Source organism: Sarcophilus harrisii, chromosome 5 (genome assembly GCF_902635505.1).
Source record: "Sarcophilus harrisii chromosome 5, mSarHar1.11, whole genome shotgun sequence".
NCBI classification, from domain to species: Eukaryota; Metazoa; Chordata; class Mammalia; order Dasyuromorphia; family Dasyuridae; genus Sarcophilus; species Sarcophilus harrisii.
This window is the reverse complement of record NC_045430.1, coordinates 23,749,057-23,769,751: the sequence shown is the minus strand read 5'-3', so window position 1 is coordinate 23,769,751 and position 20,695 is coordinate 23,749,057. Positions and strand designations below refer to the sequence as shown.

Genomic DNA, 20,695 nt, shown 5'->3' with positions numbered 1-20,695 from the left:
GAAAATACAAACTTTAAAAACTAACCAATCTTAATTCAGGTTATATTCTACTTAGGGCTAAAAAAAAAAGAAAAAGAAAGAAAAGCATAATGACAGATACTTTTTCCAACAAATGTGTATTGCTTTTTATTTGGGTAATAACCAAAATTTTATCTATTGGAGGAACAAAAGCAAAATCTTAAAAATCTAAGTTAAAATTTTACAGAGGCAACCTCTACAATCTTTCCTACTTCTAAATCTATCATCTCACTGTATAAAATATTAAATTTATTTTATTATAGTTATATCATATAATATATAAATATATGTAATAATTACATATTACATAATTATATTATAATAATAAAATTATAAATTAAATTAAATTTTCAAACATTGCCCATTAACTGTTTTGAAGGACGACACAAAAGTCCACGTGCTTTTCTTCCTAGTGTTCCTCCCCAGAACATACCCATCCCCAGTAGTGACATATCTAGTTAATACCTGCAAGCTTAAAGGCAGGTCATGAATCCTCGTAGCTAACGTCCGAATCTCCCTGTCTGACAAGATGCCAGAGTGGTCAGTATCAACTTCATCAAAAACTTGAGCAATGTTCAGCGGTTGCAGTGCACTCATGAGATAGTAGAAGTATGAAAAGGCAAACTGCATGTCTTCGGAGTGGCGCACTTTGTGAACTGAAGTCTTGTCAAATTCTTCAGGAAACCTAGTGCAAATACAACACAAGGAAGTCAGAGCTGGCTCCATCCAGAGTATCGGTATGCCATTAGATGTAGAGAGGGCTGAGTTGGTATGTAATGGCTACAATAATGTAAAGGATATGTATAACCTATATCAGATTGCTTACTGTCTCAGGGAGAAGTAAGAAGAGGGAAGGAAGGAGAGAATTTGGAAATTAAAATTTTTTTAAAAAATCTGAATGTTAAAAATTGTTTAATTAAAATAATTTATAATAATCATAAAAATAAGTAATGGAAGAGATAAAATCTTAAAAAATATTTATTGTGAGAGATAGCTACCTGGGCAGGTATGGGGAGGGATGTAGAAAAGGATATAGTTGAAACTGATATAACTAGAACTGATGTAACAAGCAAGGGTGTCCATTTTTTGGCTGTTCTTTAAATAAATGTAGTTTTAATATAGGAATTTTAAAAATGTCTTTTCCCCAACCTACATCTCATCACTCTCATTTCCAGTTACTTCCTACAAGTTCCTCTCTCTTGAATCAAGCAAATTTTTGTTTTGTTTCCCATACTGCATGTGTTCATTTTCTGCTTGACATCATTACTGGTCATTCTCCTGCCACAAGAAGGCTTCAGACTTCTTTTCATTACACTCTTTCTTCACCTTCAAGTTATGTTGCTCCCAGAATTCTTTATTGATGAATGCTTTCATAGGTAGCAACAGTACCTCTGGGAGACCAGAGAGCTTTAGACTTGGCTGGACACTTTGAGCATCACAGCTGTGAAGAGAACGTTAACTTTATAACTACTTACCTTTAACAGCTTCCTATTTACTTATACTCTGACTGCTAGAACAAGTACTTTGGCTTCACTGTCCCCTATAAAGCCAGCTATATCTCTTCCTTTGAGTTCTAAGACTACCTATGAAAGATAGGGGTGTTCCTATTCTACTGGTGTGATCTTGGAGCAATTTTTTTTATAGAGATGAATGGTTTAAATAACTAGTTCAACATATTACCAAATATTCCTCCTACAAATCCAACAGAATGGATATTTAAGTCTAGATACAGGCATTTTTACTCACATATCCTGCAGTTCTTGCATAACAATGCGGTCAATCATATGAGGCATATGGGCAGGGACTTTCCGAGATGTAAATCCAAACTTGCTATTTAGAATTTTATTTACATATCGGAGAGAATCGGCAAATGTATCTTTGAGTTGTCTTCCAACATATTTGCTTTCTGTAAAGTATGACAACTGTTTCTTTAGTGATTCTTCTTCCTAAGAAATCCATAAAAATATACAAGACTTTAAAAATAAAAATGATTGAAAGGAAGAGAACTGAGTAATATTTTATAAAAAGAAGTAACAATGATCAGTGAAGGAAAACCCCAACATCCTAAGTTTAAGATAAAATGGCTGTAAGGGATACTCTCGGGCTACCTGGACATCCTTGAAGGAACAGTTGCGAGAGTAACTGTATTTGCAAACATTATTTATGGAATGACACACATTTTGCTTTTCTGCTGATATTCAAATCTGTCTGTATCCTGAAGAACACACATTAATAGAAGTTAATACGGGCAAGTTAATTGTAGCTATAAAGAAGAAAGGAAGTCAATATAAACAAGTTAATTGTAGCTATAAAGAAAGGTGGTTCCCGGTAACTTAAATGCCGAAAAAGAAGACTTCAGCCATAGTGGAAGCCACCAAGGTTTCTTGCCTTAGCAAATATTGCATGGAGAGGCCAAACTGGCCGTGAATATGGCAGATGCCCTGGAGATTTCCTTTTAATTAGGCGCCAATGTGAACAATTAAAAGGGCCTGAGCTTGAAACAGACAACAAGGAGTGCGGGGAGAATGCTGGTCCTCTCGGCACAGACTGCCTAACTGGGAGAAACCACCGAACCTGGACATGTTAATGCTGGCAGGCCACAACCCTAAGGAAACAGAAGAAACCAAGGTTTGCAAAGATGAAATCACTTGCTTAGGGACAAAGAACTGGTCAAGGCTTCCAAGCCTCTGCCCCAGCTCTCCCCACGTCGCACTACAGTGCCACCTGTGTTGCCAGTTAGAACCGTGGCCCTGACACTGCCTCCTCTGACACGGCTGTGCCGGCAGGCAGTAACTGATAGAGAGGTTGTCTCAGAATCCAGAAGGTCTAACTCCCAGAGCACCAGGCCAGGGCGGTCCCAGATGCTCCTGGCAGGAGCTTCCGCCCCGAGACTTGCCAGCACCGAGTTGAAGCCTGTGCCCTGACTGAGCCCCCCCACCCAGAGTCTTCCTTCTCTCTCCCTGCTCAGCTCCCCCAGCACCTGCTCCCCACTGCAGCCCCCTCCCTTCCGATCTCCATCTTCTGCATGAAGCGCCCAGTGATCAATGCCCCCAGCTAGGATGAGTAACATGACTTTTTTTCCTTCTAACAGGAGAGGATGACACTGAGCCCAACTTACCTCCAGAAGATCTTGGAAATACTTCCTTTTTTCCCAAGGCAAGAAACCTGCGTAGCTCCCAGCATATTCCTGAAGCTTTCTTCCTGGTACTCCTGCACCATGGCCTGTTTCGCCGTCGGCAGCATGAGCTTCCTGTGACCCTCCTCCTCCTCCCTCCCTGACCTTCCCCACAAGCTCCTTGTCCTGGACAGAGGCCATTCCTCTGAAGCCGGCACGGCCTTCCACTTTCTGAGCGGCCGAAACAGCTTGGGCCCTGTCCTCAGGGAGCGTGTGATCCCGAAGCCCCTCAGCCAGTCTGCCAGCCCCTGCAGTTAAGAGGCCCGTTCCCTTTGCATTGTGGGCATTTTCTGAATTTTCTTTGGGGAGATCAGGGGGACGCTCGCTTTTCACTGGGTCTTGCAGACTCCTGTCCTTTTCCCTTTTTACAAGTGTCACTTCGATGACCTGAGTGGCACCTTTCAGAAACGGTTTCAACAGGGCTGACTTGGACAGGTTATATCCCTTCAAAGTAATGTCCCCAGCCTCCAGCTTTACATCCAGCTTCTTCAGACTCAATTGGACTTCTTTGGGGAGTTCAGAAATATTTACAAGGGGCATTTTTATAGTTTCCTGAACGTCCTCTGCAGGTTTCTTGTACTTTGGGAAGCGTTTTTCTTCTGGAACATCTTCAAATAGGATTTCTGCCTCTGGCAGAGGTGTAGTAGGACTAGCCAAACTGGAATGAGGCTTCTGGGTGGTAATATTGGACTTCGGCTCCTCCCTAGTGTCTACTTCCACCGTGATCTGCATTTTGAACTCCTGGTTGTTTTGATTTTGAAATGTGAGGTTGAAATGTATAACGGTGGCATTCATGCCACTGTGCAGTATGAGGTGGATGGTCTTCCACTTGTTGGCCACAGAGGCATGGCGGATGACTGGACTGTCACTGTAGGCACCCTCAATTCCTCTTTTGGCTATCTCAGCAAAGCTGAAATAGGGGAGACATTCGCCCTTGGGGATAACGTAGTGAGTCTGGTTCGGGATGAGAGTCACCTTGTATAATTCATCAAAATGATCTAGAAAAAATACCACAACACTTAAATATTCTGGTTTGGTAGAGGAAAGTTCAGTCTTGGGAGTTCCCTGCACCAAAGAATTCACAGATCTGGTATGGGAAAAACTGGTGCCTGGAAAACCTTTTTTTCTTCCTTTCTCTTTACTTCTCACTGCTAGCCTTAGGTCAAGTTTAAAACAGTGGCCCAAGTACATACTCATTTGAAACTGACACCGCCATCTCCTCAGGGTCTCTTGGGAATTTTCCTTTGGGTTTCAGCCCTCAGGACTCTCATCTTTATCTACTCCCAACTAGAAGGGATTCTGGGGCAGCTAGGTAGTGCAGTAGATAGAGCAGTCCTGAACTCAGGAGGACCTGAGTTCAAATCCAGCCTCAGACACTTAATACTTCCTAGCTGTGTGACCCTGGGCAAGTCACTTAACCCCAATTGCCTCAGCCAAAAAAAAAAAAAATTCCTTTTCCAATCCCTCCCAAGAATTCTCTGTGTCTTACTTGGTGATACACTGTCTGATGAACTCAGAACATTTTAATTTCTCCTATATATGCATATGTATTTGCTGTGAAAGTTCCCTGAAGACAGGCCAAGTATCCGTTTTCACTTCTATATCCCCAGCACCCAATGCCTATAGCAGGTACTTAATAAACATCTAGCATTATATGGAACCCAGAGACAAGACACTATGCCAGTGTATTCCAATGACCAATTTCATCTTTCGGAACATTTCTAATGCAATACATTCAAGCAAAATTTTATAGAGCTATCAATATGATCCCATTCTGAAGCTTTTTATCATTGCTAACTGTTTTTCTATGAGTGTATGTAGTGTATGCACACATACACATATATATATACACAGAGACATAAACATGTGTGTATGTATGTGTATGTATATAATAAAGAGAGAGAGAAGAGAAAGAAAAGAGACTGAGGGAGAAGAGGAGAGACAGAGACAAAGGAAATAGAAAAGGAGGAAAAGAGAGAGAGAGAGAGAGAAACAGATGAGAGACAGAGAGAGACAGAGGCAGACACAGATTTGTCGTTATTTTTGAAAGCTAAGGCAGACTTCTTTGAAAGCTAAGGCAGACTTCTTTGGCTAAAGTAACTGAATGTCAGTAATAGCAGGAAACAGAAATAGCAGGAAAAGAAACTTGCTTAGTTTCTACACTATTCTAATAAACTCTGTCCTTTTCTCAGTCCCATTTTAGAAAGTACCATGTTTTGGTTCTGAGCCCAAATGTAATCTTGCAGATAAGAGTCCCTCAAGAAAAAGTACCCAGCCCTTATTTACAAGATACTCATCCCTTCCCTCAGCAGGTCACATACCTTGTCCACAATCACCAGCGTCAAATCCACAAGACAACACATTGCATGCCTGATCACAGAACTTATCGGCAAGCCAAGAATTAGCACATCCTTGGTTACAGTAAGAGATACCACTAATTCCACCACCAAAGTGCCATGGAGGTCCAACCGCCCCGCCGCCGTGGCCACCCCCTCCAGCAGGATATCGACTGCTGCCACTGTTCCCTGAAAGAGAAGAGACTGATACTCATTGCCCTTTTTTAAAAATGGAATGCACTTATTCTGTTCTGTTTCTCATCTCCCACCTCTGTGCCTCTGCCCTTGATGGTCCCCACCTTGCCTCTACTACACAGAACATTTTTTCCTTCAAGATGTAACATAAACACCCTCTTTGCAACCTGTCCCACTTTCCTACAACTGTTAGGGCTCCCCCTATCTAATTGCCCCATATTTACCTTCTTAGAATTTATTCCACATACACATTTGCTGCCTCCCTCAATAGAAAGCAAGATCCTTGAAGCATGTGTGTCCCTTGTGTCCCGGGCTCTCACCCAGCACAACGCCTGGCACCCAATGCAGCAGGAGCCCAGGTCCTAGTCCTGACTCAGTGGAGGTCCAGCCACAGGCAGATCCCTCCTGAGGCTCAGGGACTTCACCTCCAAAGCAGACCCGGCACCGAGAATCTCTTTGTTGTTTTGTTGATTACTCCTTTCGGTCCTATCTGATTCCCTGATCCCCATTGGGGTTTTCTCAGAGTGCTTCACCTTTTCCTTCTATAGCTCATTTTATATATAAGGAAACTGAGGCAAACAGGATTAAGTGTGCAGGATCACAGCCAGTAAATGTTCAAGGTGAAACTTGAACTTGATCTTCCTGATTGACTCTGAGCCAGGCCCTCTCTCCACCAGGTCTCCTGGCTGTGCTTTGTAGACCATATCGCCATTACATTCTTTAAGAAAACTAACTACAACAGAAGTCTGGGCTCAGTACTGAGGCATTCTAAACTTAAGTCACTTTAAATAAGCAAAAAGGTTCCCCAGATTTCAAGACAACCCAGGGGAATTTCTTCTAAGTAAAATAGGAGACCAGGTCCAGAACAGATCTGTAAATAACTGTACAAGCTCTAAGCTGTTTTTTTTTTTTTTTTTGAGTGTCAATAAAAAATATCACCTAGATGCTTTTGCACCCTTTCTTACCAATGCAGTCTCCTCCATCCCAATCACATGCAGAGTTATTACAAGCCTTATCACAGTAACCATCTTTAATCCAGGAACCAGGGCAGCCCTCAGCACAGTTGGGAACAGGCCAAGTCAAATAAACCTATGGAAAATAAGAGATATTTTTAACTTCTTTTATCTCCACCTAGTCAGGATTCCAAAAAACTACCTACTAGACACTTAGAAAAAGTCAAGTGATAGATGCTGTCAAATCTCAACTAATCCAGATTTTGCTTCCAAGATCACTAACATCAACTAGAGTATTGGGTTTAACTACTTGTTCTGAAGATCACCCTTCCACCTTCTTCTTTCTCTTCCCTTCTCCTTCCCTAATCTCCTTTCTCTGTGTGCCTCTATCACTTTCCCTCCCTCCTTTTCTCTCCTTTCCCCACCCCATCCAAGCTCTATCTCTAGCTCGCCTCCTTCCCTTACCCTACTTTAATTACTCTGCCTATAGCCAGCATCTCACTTCAGCTTCTTGAAATCTAAACATTTAATGACCATTCCTGAGTCTAGAAAAAGTGGGGTAAGAAGGTGTTTCTGCCATTGCTTTATCATCACTTAGAAAGGAGCTATTTCCACATTTTTACATCCAAAGGTTCTGATAGAGGTCTCATTTCTAAAATATATAGAGAATTGACTCAAATTTATAATAATTCAAGTGATTCTCCAATTGATAAATGGCCAAAGGATATGAACAGACAGTTTTCAGATGAAGAAATTTTGACACTTTGTAGTCACATGAAAAGGTGCTCCAAATCACTATTAATCAAAGAAATGCAAATTAAGGCAACTCTGAGATACCACTACACACCTGTCAGAATGGCCAAGATGCCAGGAAACAATAATGACCAATGTTGGAGGGGATGTGGGAAAACTGGGATACTGATACATTGTTTGTAGAACTGTGAAACAGATACCTTAACTTATTTAACATATATTAGATTACCTGCCATGTAGGGGAGGAGGGTGAGGGGAAGAAGGGGAAAAGTTGAAACAGAAGTTTTTGCAAGGGTCAATGTTGAAAAATTATCTATGCATATGTTTTGTAAATAAAAAGCTATAATAATTAAAAAAAAAAGTGATCAAACTATGCATGTCCTTTGATCCAGCAGCATTTCTACTGGGCTTATATCCCAATGATATCTTAAAGGAGGGAAAGTTACCCATATGTGCAAAAATGTTTGTGGCAGCCCTGTTTGTAGTGGCTAGAAACTGGAAAATGAATGGATGCCCATCAATTGGAGAATGGCTGAATAAATTGTGGTATATGAATGTTATGGAATATTATTGTTCTGTAAGAAATGACCAGCAGAATGATTTCAGAGAGGCCTGGAGAGACTTATATGAACTGATGCTAAGTGAAATGAGCAGAAACAGGAGATCATTATACACTTCAACAACAATATTATATGAAGATCAATTCTGATGGACAATTCCAATGATCTTGTGATGAAGAGAGCCACATACTCCCAGAGAGAGGACTGTGAGAACTGAGAAAAAAGAAAAAGAAAAAAAAAACAAATCTCTCCCAGCACCAGAGCATCCCTGCCTGAGCTCATCCAGAGGCTCCCCAGAATATCCCTGCCTAGGCTCATGCAAAGGCTCCCCAGAGCATCACTGCCTGAGCTCATCAAGCATCTCCCCAGAACATCCCTGCCTGGGTTTGTCCAGATGCTCCCCAGAGAATCCCTTCCTAGAGAGGCATCTTCCCAGAGCATCCCTGCCTGAGCTTCTTCAGCATCTCCTGAGAACATCCCTGCCTAGGCTCATCCAGAGGCTCCCCAGAGAATCCCTGCCTAGACTCATCCAACATCTTCCCTGAACATCCCTGCCTGAGCTTGTCCAGCATCTCCCAAGAATATCCTTGCCTGGGCTTGTCCAACATCTCCCCAGAACATCCCTGCCTGGGCTCATCCAGAGGCCTTCTTGGCCGAGCGAATCTCTGGTACTTATCCAGCCCCTGCCTGTATACTCCTAATTTCTGATGATTGACAGAGACCTCCCCGCTTCCCAAATCGTTCCTTCCCCATCTCCAGCCTCCTCACACTGCACCTCACTGGTACCCTCCAGGGACCCACAGATTAAGACCAGCTCTTGCTCTTCCACAGGATAACCCTTCAGAGCTGAGACAGCTGCCAGATTTCCAGGCCATGGCGTGTCTCCTAACTTCCCCAGTCCCCCTATTCATCTCATCTTCAACTCACATTAAGGGCAGTCCCAAGACTTAAGCCATTCTGCAGACAGGGTCTAGCTGGCCGCTAATTGCCTCTCCTGCTCAGCCTCCTCCTGCTTGTGCCGATGGGGCCATGGCAGGACCAACTCCCTCTTCTGACTGTGCCTTTCCCTGAGTGCAGTGACCTATCTGAGGGGCCCTCTGGGAGCCCTGTCTCCTCTCTGATGCAGACCTGCAGTGTGTATGAAGTCGGCTACAAGTCTTTTTCCATTCAACTGCTCTCACATCTTCTTCTGTGCCCAGGAGGTATCCACAGGTGGGATTTCCCTTTTCCTTACTACAAATGGCCTCTGGTTCTAATCTGATGGAATCGTCAAATAGCATTTAGAACTGAGGGTATTTTAGAGGTCATTACTTTCATTTCAGAGGTGAAGTAATTGATGCTGAGAGAGGTTCGTTGATTCAGGCAGGGCAGAAGTGAGATGTGACCTTGGGTCCTCAGATGCTCTGAGTAGAGGAATGCCTAGCCCCCCAAAAGCCACCTAAAGGTCACTCTTTGTACTTTTTGTACACTCTTTGTACACTCTAAGTACTCACTCTTTGATGGGCCAGTGGGATTACATCTCATCCAAAAAAGTATAAACAATCTAATTCCATTCACTTCCTCCTAAATTCCCAACAGAACAAAGCTTTTTAAAAATACTTTTTTTCCTTGAGAATGAGATTGTTCGACAATTTTCAGATGAAGAAATTGAAACTATTTGTAGTCACGTGAAAAGGTGCTTCAAATCACTATTGGTCAGAGAAATTCAAATTAAGATAACTCTGAGATACCACTACACATCTCTCAGATTGGCTAAGATGACAGGAAAAGATAATGATGAATGTGGGAGGGGATGTGGGAAAACTAGGACACTGTTACATTGTTGGTAGAATTGTGAACAAATTCAGCCATTCAGGAGAGCAATTTGGAACTATGCTCAAAAAGTTATCAAACTCTGCCCAGCCTTTGATCCAGAGTGTTACTACTGGGCTTATATCTCAAAGAGATCTTACAGAATGGAAAGGGACCTGTGTGTGCACAAATGTTTGTGGCAGCCCTCTTTGTAGTGGCCAGAAACTGGAAACTGAGTGGATGCCCATCAATTGGAGAATGAATTGTGGTACATGAATGTTATGGAATATTATTGTTCTGTAAGAAATGACCAGCAGGATGATTTCAGAAGGGCCTGGAGAGACTGACACGAACTGATGCTGAGTGAAATGAGCAGGACCAGGAGATCATTATATACTTTAACAACAATACTATAGGATGATCAATTCTGATAGACGTGGCCCTCTTCAACAATGAGATGAATCAAATCAGTCCCAATAGAGCAGTAATGAACTGAACCAGCTACACCCAGAGAAAGGATCCTGGGAGATGACTATGAACCAATACTTAGAATTCCCAATCCCTCTATTTTTGTCCGCCTGCATTTTTGATTTCCTTCACAAGCTAATTGTACACTACTTCAAAGTTCAATTCTTTTTGTACAGCAAAATAACTGTATGGACATGTATACATATATTGTATTTAACTTATATTTTAATATATTTAACATGTATTAATCAATCTGCCATCTGGTGGAGGGGGTGGAGGGAAGGAGGGGAAAAGTTGGAACAAAAGGTTTTGCAATTGTCAATGCTAAAAAATTACCCATGCATATAACTTGTAAATAAAAAGCTATTAAAAATTTATAAAATAAAAATAAAAAACTATAATAAAAAAAAATTATCAAACTCTGCACCCTTTGATCTAGCAGTGTTGTTATTGGGCTTATATCCCAAAGAGATCTTAAAGAAGGGAAAGAGATCTGCATGTGCAAGAATGTTTGTGGCAGCCCTCTTTGTAGTGGCAAGAAACTGGAAACAGTGGATGCCCATCAATTGGAGAATGGCTGAATAAGCTGTGGTATATGAATGTTATGGAATATTATTGTTCTGTAAGAAATGACCAACAGAATGATTTCAGAGAGGCCTAGAGAGACTTACATGAACTGATGCTAAATGAAATGAGCAGAACAAGGAAATCATCGTACACGGCAACAACAAGAGTATATGATGATCAATTCTGATGGACGTGGTTCTCTTCAACAATGAGATGATTCAAACCAGATCCAATTGGATCTATGAACATCCAATTGTAGACGAAGAGAGCCATCTATACCCAGAGAAAGAACCATGGGAACAGAGTGTGGACCACAACATAGCATTTTCATGCTTTCTGTTGATGTTTGCTTGCATATTGTTTTCCTTCTCAGGTTTTTTTCTTTCTAGATCTGATTTTTCTTGTACAGCAAGATAACTATAGAAATATTTATACATATATTGGATTTAAAATATATTTTAACATATTTAAATGTACTGGACTACCTGCCATCTAAGAGAAGGGGTTGGGGGAAGGAGGGAAAAATGTGGAAGAGAAAGTTTTGCAATGGTAAATGTTAAAAAATTATCCATGCATATGTTTTGTAAATAAAAAGCTTTAAAAAAACAAATAAATTAATTAAAAAAAAGAAAGAAAGAAAATAAGACTGTCCCGGAAAATGTTTATACAATCCTCTGTCTTAATTGGCAAACAGTTAGATGAAAACTCAATATTAACTTTTGTAACTTTAATATTCTATCATAAATTTGAATAGAAACTTACACTAGCTAAGGAATTGTGATATTCTCCACATTTTAAAAGTCCTAAGTGATATGGAGCTATTTCCCAAAAATAATAAATAAAATATATACATATATATTTAAAGAAGCCTACAGGATTGATATGTCATTACTTTAAATGGAATGGCAGCTCTCTCTGGACAATCAGGACAAGAGTGGATGTCATTAATACAGATTATTTGGGAGAGATACATTTTCAGTCTTTTACTGTCATTTTTTTTACTCTGATGATTTTCTAAACTGCTGAGCATGGAGCACCTCAAAGACCTTCTGCTGCTAATGGAGGCTTTGTTCCCTCCATTCCTTGACAGGGGGTTGCAATCATCATTGTGGCCAAAAGTTATTACATGCCCAGCATTCAGGTGTGGAAGTGACTCAATAAACGATTAACTGCCCTATGGTTTGACTTTGTATCTAAGTAGGAACTTTCTTCTCAGCTTCACTCACCTTCTGACCTTTGGAGTGACTATAAAAATCATCTGGCCAGACATCCTTCCCAAACATCACATCATCATTTAAGTAAATAAATTTCTGCGACAGCCCTTCAATCCGATGGATGTGACTTTCAATAGCAGGGGAGCTAAAAGTAGGCAAGTGACTTAAATTCCGAAACACCTCCTATGAAGACAAAGCAGAAGAAGGATTGGGCTCTTTTGTCACAAGTCAATATATTCTTTATAGGCCACCTAGTGATTACTCAAGAACCAATTTCCCTTGACTTATAGGATACCTGCATGCTACCAAAGGAAGGATACCCTTAAACTCCTTCCCTTCAGGGCAGCAACCTCCCCAGAAGGCCTCCCTTCTCACCTCCCCACTTGGTCCTCCACTGTTTTTTTGTGATTCTGGTGATCTGAAACCTGAGTACAAATCACAGATCAGGAAATAAATTTCTCATCAGAATCCAAAGTTAAAGACCAACTAATCTGCACAGTAATTTGAGATAACTAAGACAATCCCTGCAGCACAATCTAAGATAAGGAAAGGAAATGGCAGAGACATGGACTCCTGGTGAGCAGGGATGGTTTCACTTTGTTTTTGTATTCTGAGAACAATGCTTGGCACGCAATAGGTGCTTAATAAGTGCTTGCTGAATAACTGATTGATGGGAGGACACTTACCTGATGTGTTACTATAGTAATCCGAGGATTATCAAGATTCAGCCAGGAAGGAATCTGCCCATTGGTTACGATGAAGATATTTCTCACCCAGGGAGCGTGCTTCTCTACGGACCTCAGAGAATATCTCAGCTCTTCATTGTCTTCAAAACGACTGGCAGAGATATCTTCGTCCTGTTTGGACTGCAAGAACCATCGAGCCTGTTAAGTTGTGCTCTCAGCACAGAGCTGAGAAAGGAACCTTTACCCATGTGGCAACCGCTGTCCCACAAGCTCTTCTCATCCCTTCTGCCCCCTGCTGAAGCTGGGATTAGAGGTAGGAACAGCTTGGGAATCTGGGCAAGTCACAATATCTGTCATTGGGCAGTTGGCTGCAGTAACTGTTACGTGCCCCAGCCAGGTAATTCTCCAGTGCTCTTTTCAGAGCCTTGATTGCTAACTTTTAAAAATCCCTCCCATTCCGTACCTGACTGATGGCACTGAGATCCCATAACAAATAGGCAGGACTGAGAGTCAGCTCTTTTCCCTCAATGGTCATGTTCTTCTTAGCTTGCTTATTCAGTTCCTGGAAACCTCTGGGGTTATTCAATTTGAGAAGAGCCACGCTGGCTTCTGAATACAACTGCAACTACACAGGAACAAATTAAGAAATAATAAGCTTCCAGGGGGAAAAAAGAGTCACTTCAGATTTTCCAAATCCACGTTTCCTCAACACCATTAGTTATGGAGGAACAATCCCCCAAAAGGAAGGCTGGAGTGTCATCAGGTCATTGGCCCTGAATCCATAGACCCTATCTGTGAGTCTTCTGTGTCAATAAATTTCAGATTGGGAGAAAAAATTACTTGAATGGAACAGTAACTAAAAAAGGAAGATAAACTGGATTAATTCTAAGGAAATAACCTGAAATATAGGGATTCAATGAGCCTGTACTTTGACTTATGTCACTGAGCCCTCACTCCACCCCTTGTACCCTGTTCTTCCTTTCTTCTGTCCTCCCTCTTTTGTCACCCAGTCATCTCCTTCAGCCAATCTTACAGATGGCATGGGTGACTACTCAAATGGGCAAGACTGGGACTGTTCAGCTTCTCTCCTCAGCATCCTCACCAGCCTGGATCTAATCTTTGTCCTGTGCTGCTCCTTTGCTCCCATCTCCTGTGGCCTTTGGCTCCAGCAGCCACCCTCCTCCTCTGATGGATTCCCACCTCCTCTTTCTATCAGCACCTTCTCCATGCCCAGGGCCTCCCGAGTCTTAGGAAAGCCTTTTCCTGACCTCAGGCCCATTGAATGTTTCCTCTTATCTCTGCTTCACTGCCCACGTCTTCAAAAGAACTGTCATCACTCTCATGGTGCCAATGCCCCCTTTCCTGGTGTGATACTCTCCCACCTCCCTAGCTTTGTCTATCTGTCCATCTTTGTCCTTCTGACAAAGAAGACCCAAGCTAGGTGCTCAGTGGACTAATGGAAAGTCCAGCAGTGGTGACACTGAAGCCTGTGACTGCTAAGGAAAGGACCTAGGGAACTACACCTTTCTACATCTCAGGCCTCTATTCCACCAGGCTAATTTCTCATTTGTTAGCTTAGCTGAATTGAAACGCTCCCGCAGTTCTGATCTTCACTGCCCTGTCAGCATTGGCCTCCTCTCCCAGCAGCTCAGGAGCACTCAGCAGCCCGTAGGCATATTTCTCCTTATCTCAATCTAGATTAAGCCTTCACATAGGACACCAGGTGTTAAATACTGCAATTCTCTGTTTACAAGTACTATCATGTGCTTGCACAAACATACACACTTCCTGTTACTTAATAATAAATCCCTGCAGATCAGAACTGTGAGTCCATGAGGAATGTCACACATGGAATAGCACAGCTGAATCTGGGACATTGTGAATTGTATACAATCCCCAGCAATCCCACTGAGAAAGAAAAGAAAAGCATACTGAAAAGAATTAATGTGGCTGCCAGGTGAAATATATCCCAGAGTCCTTCAATTTCAGGTCTGAAAACAATAGGTATCCAATTCAATGCTGCAATTTTATAGATGGAAGAAACTTAACCCACCCAAGGTCATCTGCTACTTGCCCACAGTAATATGACAAGAGGCAGGGCCAGAGGAGTGCATTCTTGGCCTCTTAAGCTGGACATCAGCCTTGATAAGCTCCTACTTTACAAGGAAGCTTATTTTTTAAAAGCATGGGGGGGGAGAGGGGGGAGGGGAGGATGGGCTGGAGGGAGGGGAAGAGCACAAGTAACAAAGCATTATGAAAAGCAGAGCACAAACTTTTACAGAAGGTGTAGGAATAAGCCAGGGTTTACTAACAATATGGAGGATGAGACAAAGAGCTGCCTTACCTATGCCCTGACTAAGACGGGCAGGAAAGAAATAAATGCAGTGCTTGAGACAGGTAGTGCCAGGCTAACAGATGCAAGAAAGTCAATCAGATGAAACCTGACTCTGGCCTAGACTTTTCTCTGAGATAATGACCTGAAAATTGGGAAGGAAAGGATATATTAAAAGAGGGAAACAGAGCTCAAGATCAGGAGGGAGATAAGAGGGCAGGGAAAACTTTACAAGAACTGAGAGGAAATTTCCAGGCCCAAATGAATTATCATCAGAGAGAAATGGGGGTGTTATTGGAAAGCTGCTGTTTCTCTTCTCTGAAGTATTACAAAGGCTGTTGCAAGGAGCTGGAGACTGGAAGTTTTGGTATCCCTATAAAAAAGGGGAACATGGACCCCAGAAACAATAACCTCATGAGCCTGACATGTTTTACCCTAGAGAAAAGTTCTAGTTACTAACCTGGTGGGATGTAAACATTAGAAAAGAAAAGGGAGCAGATGTAACTTCACAAAGCACTAACTTCAGTTTCTTTTTGATGGGGTTATTTAAGACTGAGGGCTGATTGCACAATAATTTTTGGGAACAGGATGAAGAAGGGTGAGCCACAGAATAGTACAGGTGGAGGCACCAGAACCACCAGGAAGACCTCCAGTGGTTTACCAGCCCTCTCTGGGTGGGGAACTGTGCTCATCACTCATTTGGAGGAATACACAGACCCTGTGCTCATCACCACACTAGCACATGAAACAACACTGGGTGAGGCACCTGCCTAAAAAGCTGGGCAATGACACCTTGGGCTCCCACAGGCCTCACACCTATGGTGATCACGTCATTTGTGGCTGTGGGGCTCACACTTAGCTTGCAGATGAGGCTCATGTACCTCATCCTGACAGACCAAAAGAAAGGACTGGAAGTAATCAGAGAGAACCAAAGGGTGCTAATCATTCTAGCTACAAAAACACCAGCTTCACTCCCTCAGCCTGTATCCCTGCCAGCTTCACCTTCTCTGACCTCTCAGCCCAATCAATGCAAAGGAAAAAAAAAGAAGCCCTCCCGAGCCCTGCTGCACAGAGAGCTGGGAATGTGAGCACTGCACCGAGATCTTTCTCAGCAGAGCCCTCTCCATCAGCTTGTGGCCGGGGAATCACTGAATCCAGGCCTGGTCACCAAGCTTCTGTGATGCTTCCCCTGACTCCTGCCTTGCTCATCCACTTGCTCTCATGTGGCAATGCCTTGATCCACACACTCAAACACTCCAGGGCCTTGGCTGGCCAGCCTGACCTCTGCCACCCTTGCTGGCTCCTATCCAGACTGCTCATCATTCACAGAGGGGAGACCCTCCTCCCCAACCTCAGCAGGTCTGACTAGTCTGGTTCCAGCAGCTCTCAGACTAGCCCCTCTTTGGTTTCTGAGCTTTGGCTCTGACAGGTTCGAAATACCAACCACACAAGTTCAGAATGAGGGAGGCTTGGCTTAGAGCTCACAAGGGAAAAAAAAAAAAAAAAAAAAAAAAAAAAAAAGACTTAGAGGAAAGTTTTACTTAGCTGCAATGTCCAAAATGTGGAACAGTGAAAAATAGCTACCAAAAAAGCCAACCCAGTTCTACGCTCATCACACCCCCCGGCCTCCCCAGCTGCACTCAGCATTCTCCCCCCTCCAAGGTTCACCGTACATGAAATGCTTTCCCAGCCTCCCCTTCATGCCATGGAAAATTCCTGCTCTATCATAAAGGTCACTTCCTCCTTGGCCTGGGGCAGGTTCTCAGCAGTCTTCTCCATCTGAAGATTTCCAACCCTGCTTTTCCCCTGTCTCTAATGTACTTTCCACAAGGGTAAACACTATACTATGAAATTGGAAGCCTCTTGAAGAGAAAGGACTTTATTTCACTTAAACTCTGAATCTCCAGCCCTGAGCCCAGCACTCTGCACAGAGAGAGCACTGAATACATAGAGCTTTTTGTTACTGAGAAACCACCACCAGCTCTTGAGAGAAACAAGACTGCTTATTTCCATATATGCATGCATGTGTGAGTGTTGGGGGGAGGGAAGGGGAGGACCTGCCCCAATAGTGTCAGTGGCCATTTTTCAGCCACCTGCCTCTAAAAGCATTCCCTCTCTCCCTTTCCAGTCTGCTCTTTTTAATACCCAGTAGATGAGAACTATGTATAAAAAGTAAAGCAGGGTAAGCCCCTGCTAACATCCCCTCCACATGTACCTGCATGCACACACCTGAGCACAGCACACCTTGGTTCCTCCCAGACCCTTATGTTGGTCTCTTTCATGGTTCTGGACTCTGGAGAGTCACTGTAACTACATGGACCAAGGGGCCAAGGCTGGAAAATCCCCACTTTCTTCACCTGGATTCACATTCCATCCACTGAGGGGGCCGGGAGAGTCTGTGTTCTTGAATTTCAGGATGAGTGTAGGGTTCCTCCACTATTCATCTACTTTTACCCCCATCCTTACCAGTGTTATTTTGGAGGCTAGGTTTTCTGGAAGCTTTGCTCTCAGCTGCTCAGTTTCCTTGAATGTCGGTGGAAATCCACTGAGGAAAGCCAAGTCACGCATGAGCACCAGGCCAGGGACTTCTTTATCTGTTGTCTGGAAAAAGACAAAATACATATAACCTGATTCTCTGGCTTTTTATGCTTTAGAGCTATACTTGTGACCCATGGAAAAGAGGTGAGACCAAAAACATTACTTTGTGTTTCTACTGGGCTTATACCCCAAGGAGATACTAAAGAAAAGAAAGGGACCAATATGTGCCAAAATGTTTGTGGCAACCCTGTTTGTAGTGGCTAGAAGCTGGAAACTGAGTGGATGCCCATCAATTGGAGAATGGTTGGGTAAATTGTGGTATATGAATGTTATGGAATATTATTGTTCTGTAAGAAATGACCAGCAGGATGAATACCGAGAGGCTTGGAGAGAATTACATGAACTGATGCTAAGTGAAATGAGCAGAACCAAGAGATCATTATATACCTCAACAACGATACTGTATGAAGATGTATTCTAATGGAAGTGGATTTCTTTGACAAAGAGACCTAATTCAGTTTCAATTGATCAATGATGGACAGAAGCAGCTACACCCAAAGAAAAAACACTGGGAAATGAATGTAAACTGTTTGCATTTTTGTTTTTCTTCCCGAGTTATTTTTACCTTCTGAATCCAATTCTCCCTGTGCAACAAGAAAACTGTTTGGATCTGCACACATACATTGTATCTAGGATATACTAGGACATATTCAACATATACAGGACTGCTTGTCATCTAGGGGAGGGGGTGGAAGGTGGGAGGGAAAAATCAGAACAGAAGTGAGTGCAAGGGATAATGTTGTAAAAAAAATTACCCTGGCATGGATTCTGTCAATAAAAAGTTACTATAATAATTAAAAAAAAAAAAAAAAAGTAAATGTTTAAATTATAAAAAAAAAAAATTACTTTGTATAAACCTCAAAATCGCAATGCCAGAAATAATTGGAGTTAATCTTAGTTAACCAGGGAGATGAGAGCATTAATGACAAAAGAGCTTCTCAAAGTCACAAGGCATTTATCACCAGTGCTGTTACATATCAGCATCATAGGTAACCTACCAGGTAGGCTCTCCACACAGACTGTTTGCTGACTCCTTTTGACATTCCAGCCTGGGCATCTTCAACTATAAAATATAATTACAACACATACTGAGCATTCACTCTGTGCCGAACATATAAAACAAGTATAAGACACAATAATCTTCGGCTTCAGAAAGCTGACAAGCAAGCTGGGGAGACAAAATTGAGATATAAAATCATTGGAGAGAAAGAAGATTATTAGACCTGGCATGGCAGTCTTGATGGATTGTCTTGCATTTGGGAGGGGAAAAATAACTATGCATTTGGGAAATGCACACATTGGCTGTACTAGCTGAACAGTTCAAATTGTTACAATACTTTGGAGAAGTTGTTCCTGAGTTAAACAGGTGGTCAGTATAGAAAATGTGCCAGTGTCAATGGAAAATTCCAACAAGGATGACACACAAAAAAAATGTATCTTGTCTGGAAAATCTGTAGGTTACAAGAACATATAACTTTTGTCCCAGTTTGTTTCTCCAATCACTGGATACATTTATGGAAGATACATAATAGGCTCCTGTGGGGAAAAAAGACAGATTATAAAGGATATTAAGCAGACAGATAATGGAATTTACTTTCAAGGATCCTGCATATCTGAAAGATTCCTCTATATGTAACATCAGATACTGAGAATAAACTTAGTACCAATAAAACTTATTTAACAGTTAAAAAAAAAAAAAAAAAAAGATGTAAAATTGTCCTGGAACAATGCAAAACAGTATGGACTAAGTAAACAGTTGAGACCCTCGGGACATCTGCTGGGGCCAGGGTGGTTAGTTAAGGAAGGGTTTGAGAAAGAGGTGGTACTCAAGCAAATCTTTTAGAGGAGAAACAGGATGTGGTCAAGGAAATAGTAAAGTAACAGCAGTGAGAAATTAAGGAGCATTTTATACATCTGGAGGGAAGTTTAGAAAAAAGTAGAGGAGAAAATTAGAGGGTAGGCCAGAGGACCAGAGCTGTAGTTTCCCTGTTACAAAAAACTCCAAGATGATCAAACTCTCTCAATCGATCTGCAATTCAGGCTTGCTGCCCCCATTTATACTCAGAGAGGTCCCAAGGGTACCAAGTGGTTCGGGGACTGACTAGCCCACAGGTCACAGATACAGGATCAGAGAGTCAGAGGGTCTTCACACACTAGACTACTCTCTAAAGAGAAAAAGGAAAAAAAAAAAATAGAACAGAGATTGGATAATTCAGGTGGGATTATATGATGAAGCGATCTGGAAGCCAAACAAAGAAGTTTAGACTAGAGACAATAAACAGACAATAATGATCAAAGAGTCACTTCTTAATTTTACAGATTTGGAAACTGAGGCCTAGTGAAGGACCACTGAATCTCAGATATAGCACCTGGAGGAACCTTGGAGGCCAACTTCGAGCCCACAGATGAAGTGACTTATCCTGAATAGTAACACTGATAGTCAATGGCTAAGATGGGAGCTGAGTCCAGATCCTCTCAGGCTAAATTTAGTAGACTTATTTTTCCCCAAACTGCTTCTTTTCTAGAGAAAATGTGTTTTTGGGCAGAAGAGGGACATAAAGTAGATGAAGTTTTAGGAAGCTGAGTCATGAAATGGGCAGTAGGACAATGAAGGAGAGAGCTGGCTGCACAGCCAGGAACATTTGAGACTCAGTTCCACCTCTCACAAATACTAGACACCCTGCCTTGGGCAAATTACTTGGCCTTTCAATGACACAGGGGCCTCTCTCTCTCTATGGCACAAGTCTATCAACCTGGATAGAGGGGGCTTCCTCACTGAGATCCTCATAACCAAGAAAGCAGAGGAAGGATATGTAGGATGATTATAGGGATGAGGTAGTCAAGGATATGGACACTGATAAGAACAGTGGGAATGGAGAGCAAGGAAGAAATGCAAGATACTTAAAGGAAAGAAAAGCTAGAAGGAATGAACTGAATTGGTCAATCTGAGAACTTAAAACTACAAATTTAACTAAAAATGATTAATTCAGACAATTGTCCCTCTAAGTTTTCTTCTAGTTCCAATAGTCAATAATTCAGAATTTAATAT

At 42.1% G+C, this 20,695-nt stretch overlaps 1 protein-coding gene across 2 annotated transcripts in view; it reads right to left on the bottom strand.

The window, feature by feature from the left end:
- GNPTAB (N-acetylglucosamine-1-phosphate transferase subunits alpha and beta) overlaps window positions 1-20,695 on the bottom strand; it is a 91,685-nt gene that overhangs the window by 33,692 nt on the left and 37,298 nt on the right. For both annotated transcript variants that reach the window (XM_031939555.1, XM_031939556.1), the window contains 10 exons: window positions 18,645-18,709; window positions 17,515-17,649; window positions 13,180-13,341; window positions 12,717-12,896; window positions 12,043-12,213; window positions 6,690-6,813; window positions 5,515-5,718; window positions 3,137-4,191; window positions 1,765-1,964; window positions 484-703 (listed from right to left, as the gene is read on the bottom strand). In XM_031939555.1, coding sequence (XP_031795415.1) covers window positions 484-703; window positions 1,765-1,964; window positions 3,137-4,191; window positions 5,515-5,718; window positions 6,690-6,813; window positions 12,043-12,213; window positions 12,717-12,896; window positions 13,180-13,341; window positions 17,515-17,649; window positions 18,645-18,709 — 2,516 coding nt within the window. The remainder of the gene's footprint in view (window positions 1-483; window positions 704-1,764; window positions 1,965-3,136; window positions 4,192-5,514; window positions 5,719-6,689; window positions 6,814-12,042; window positions 12,214-12,716; window positions 12,897-13,179; window positions 13,342-17,514; window positions 17,650-18,644; window positions 18,710-20,695) is intronic.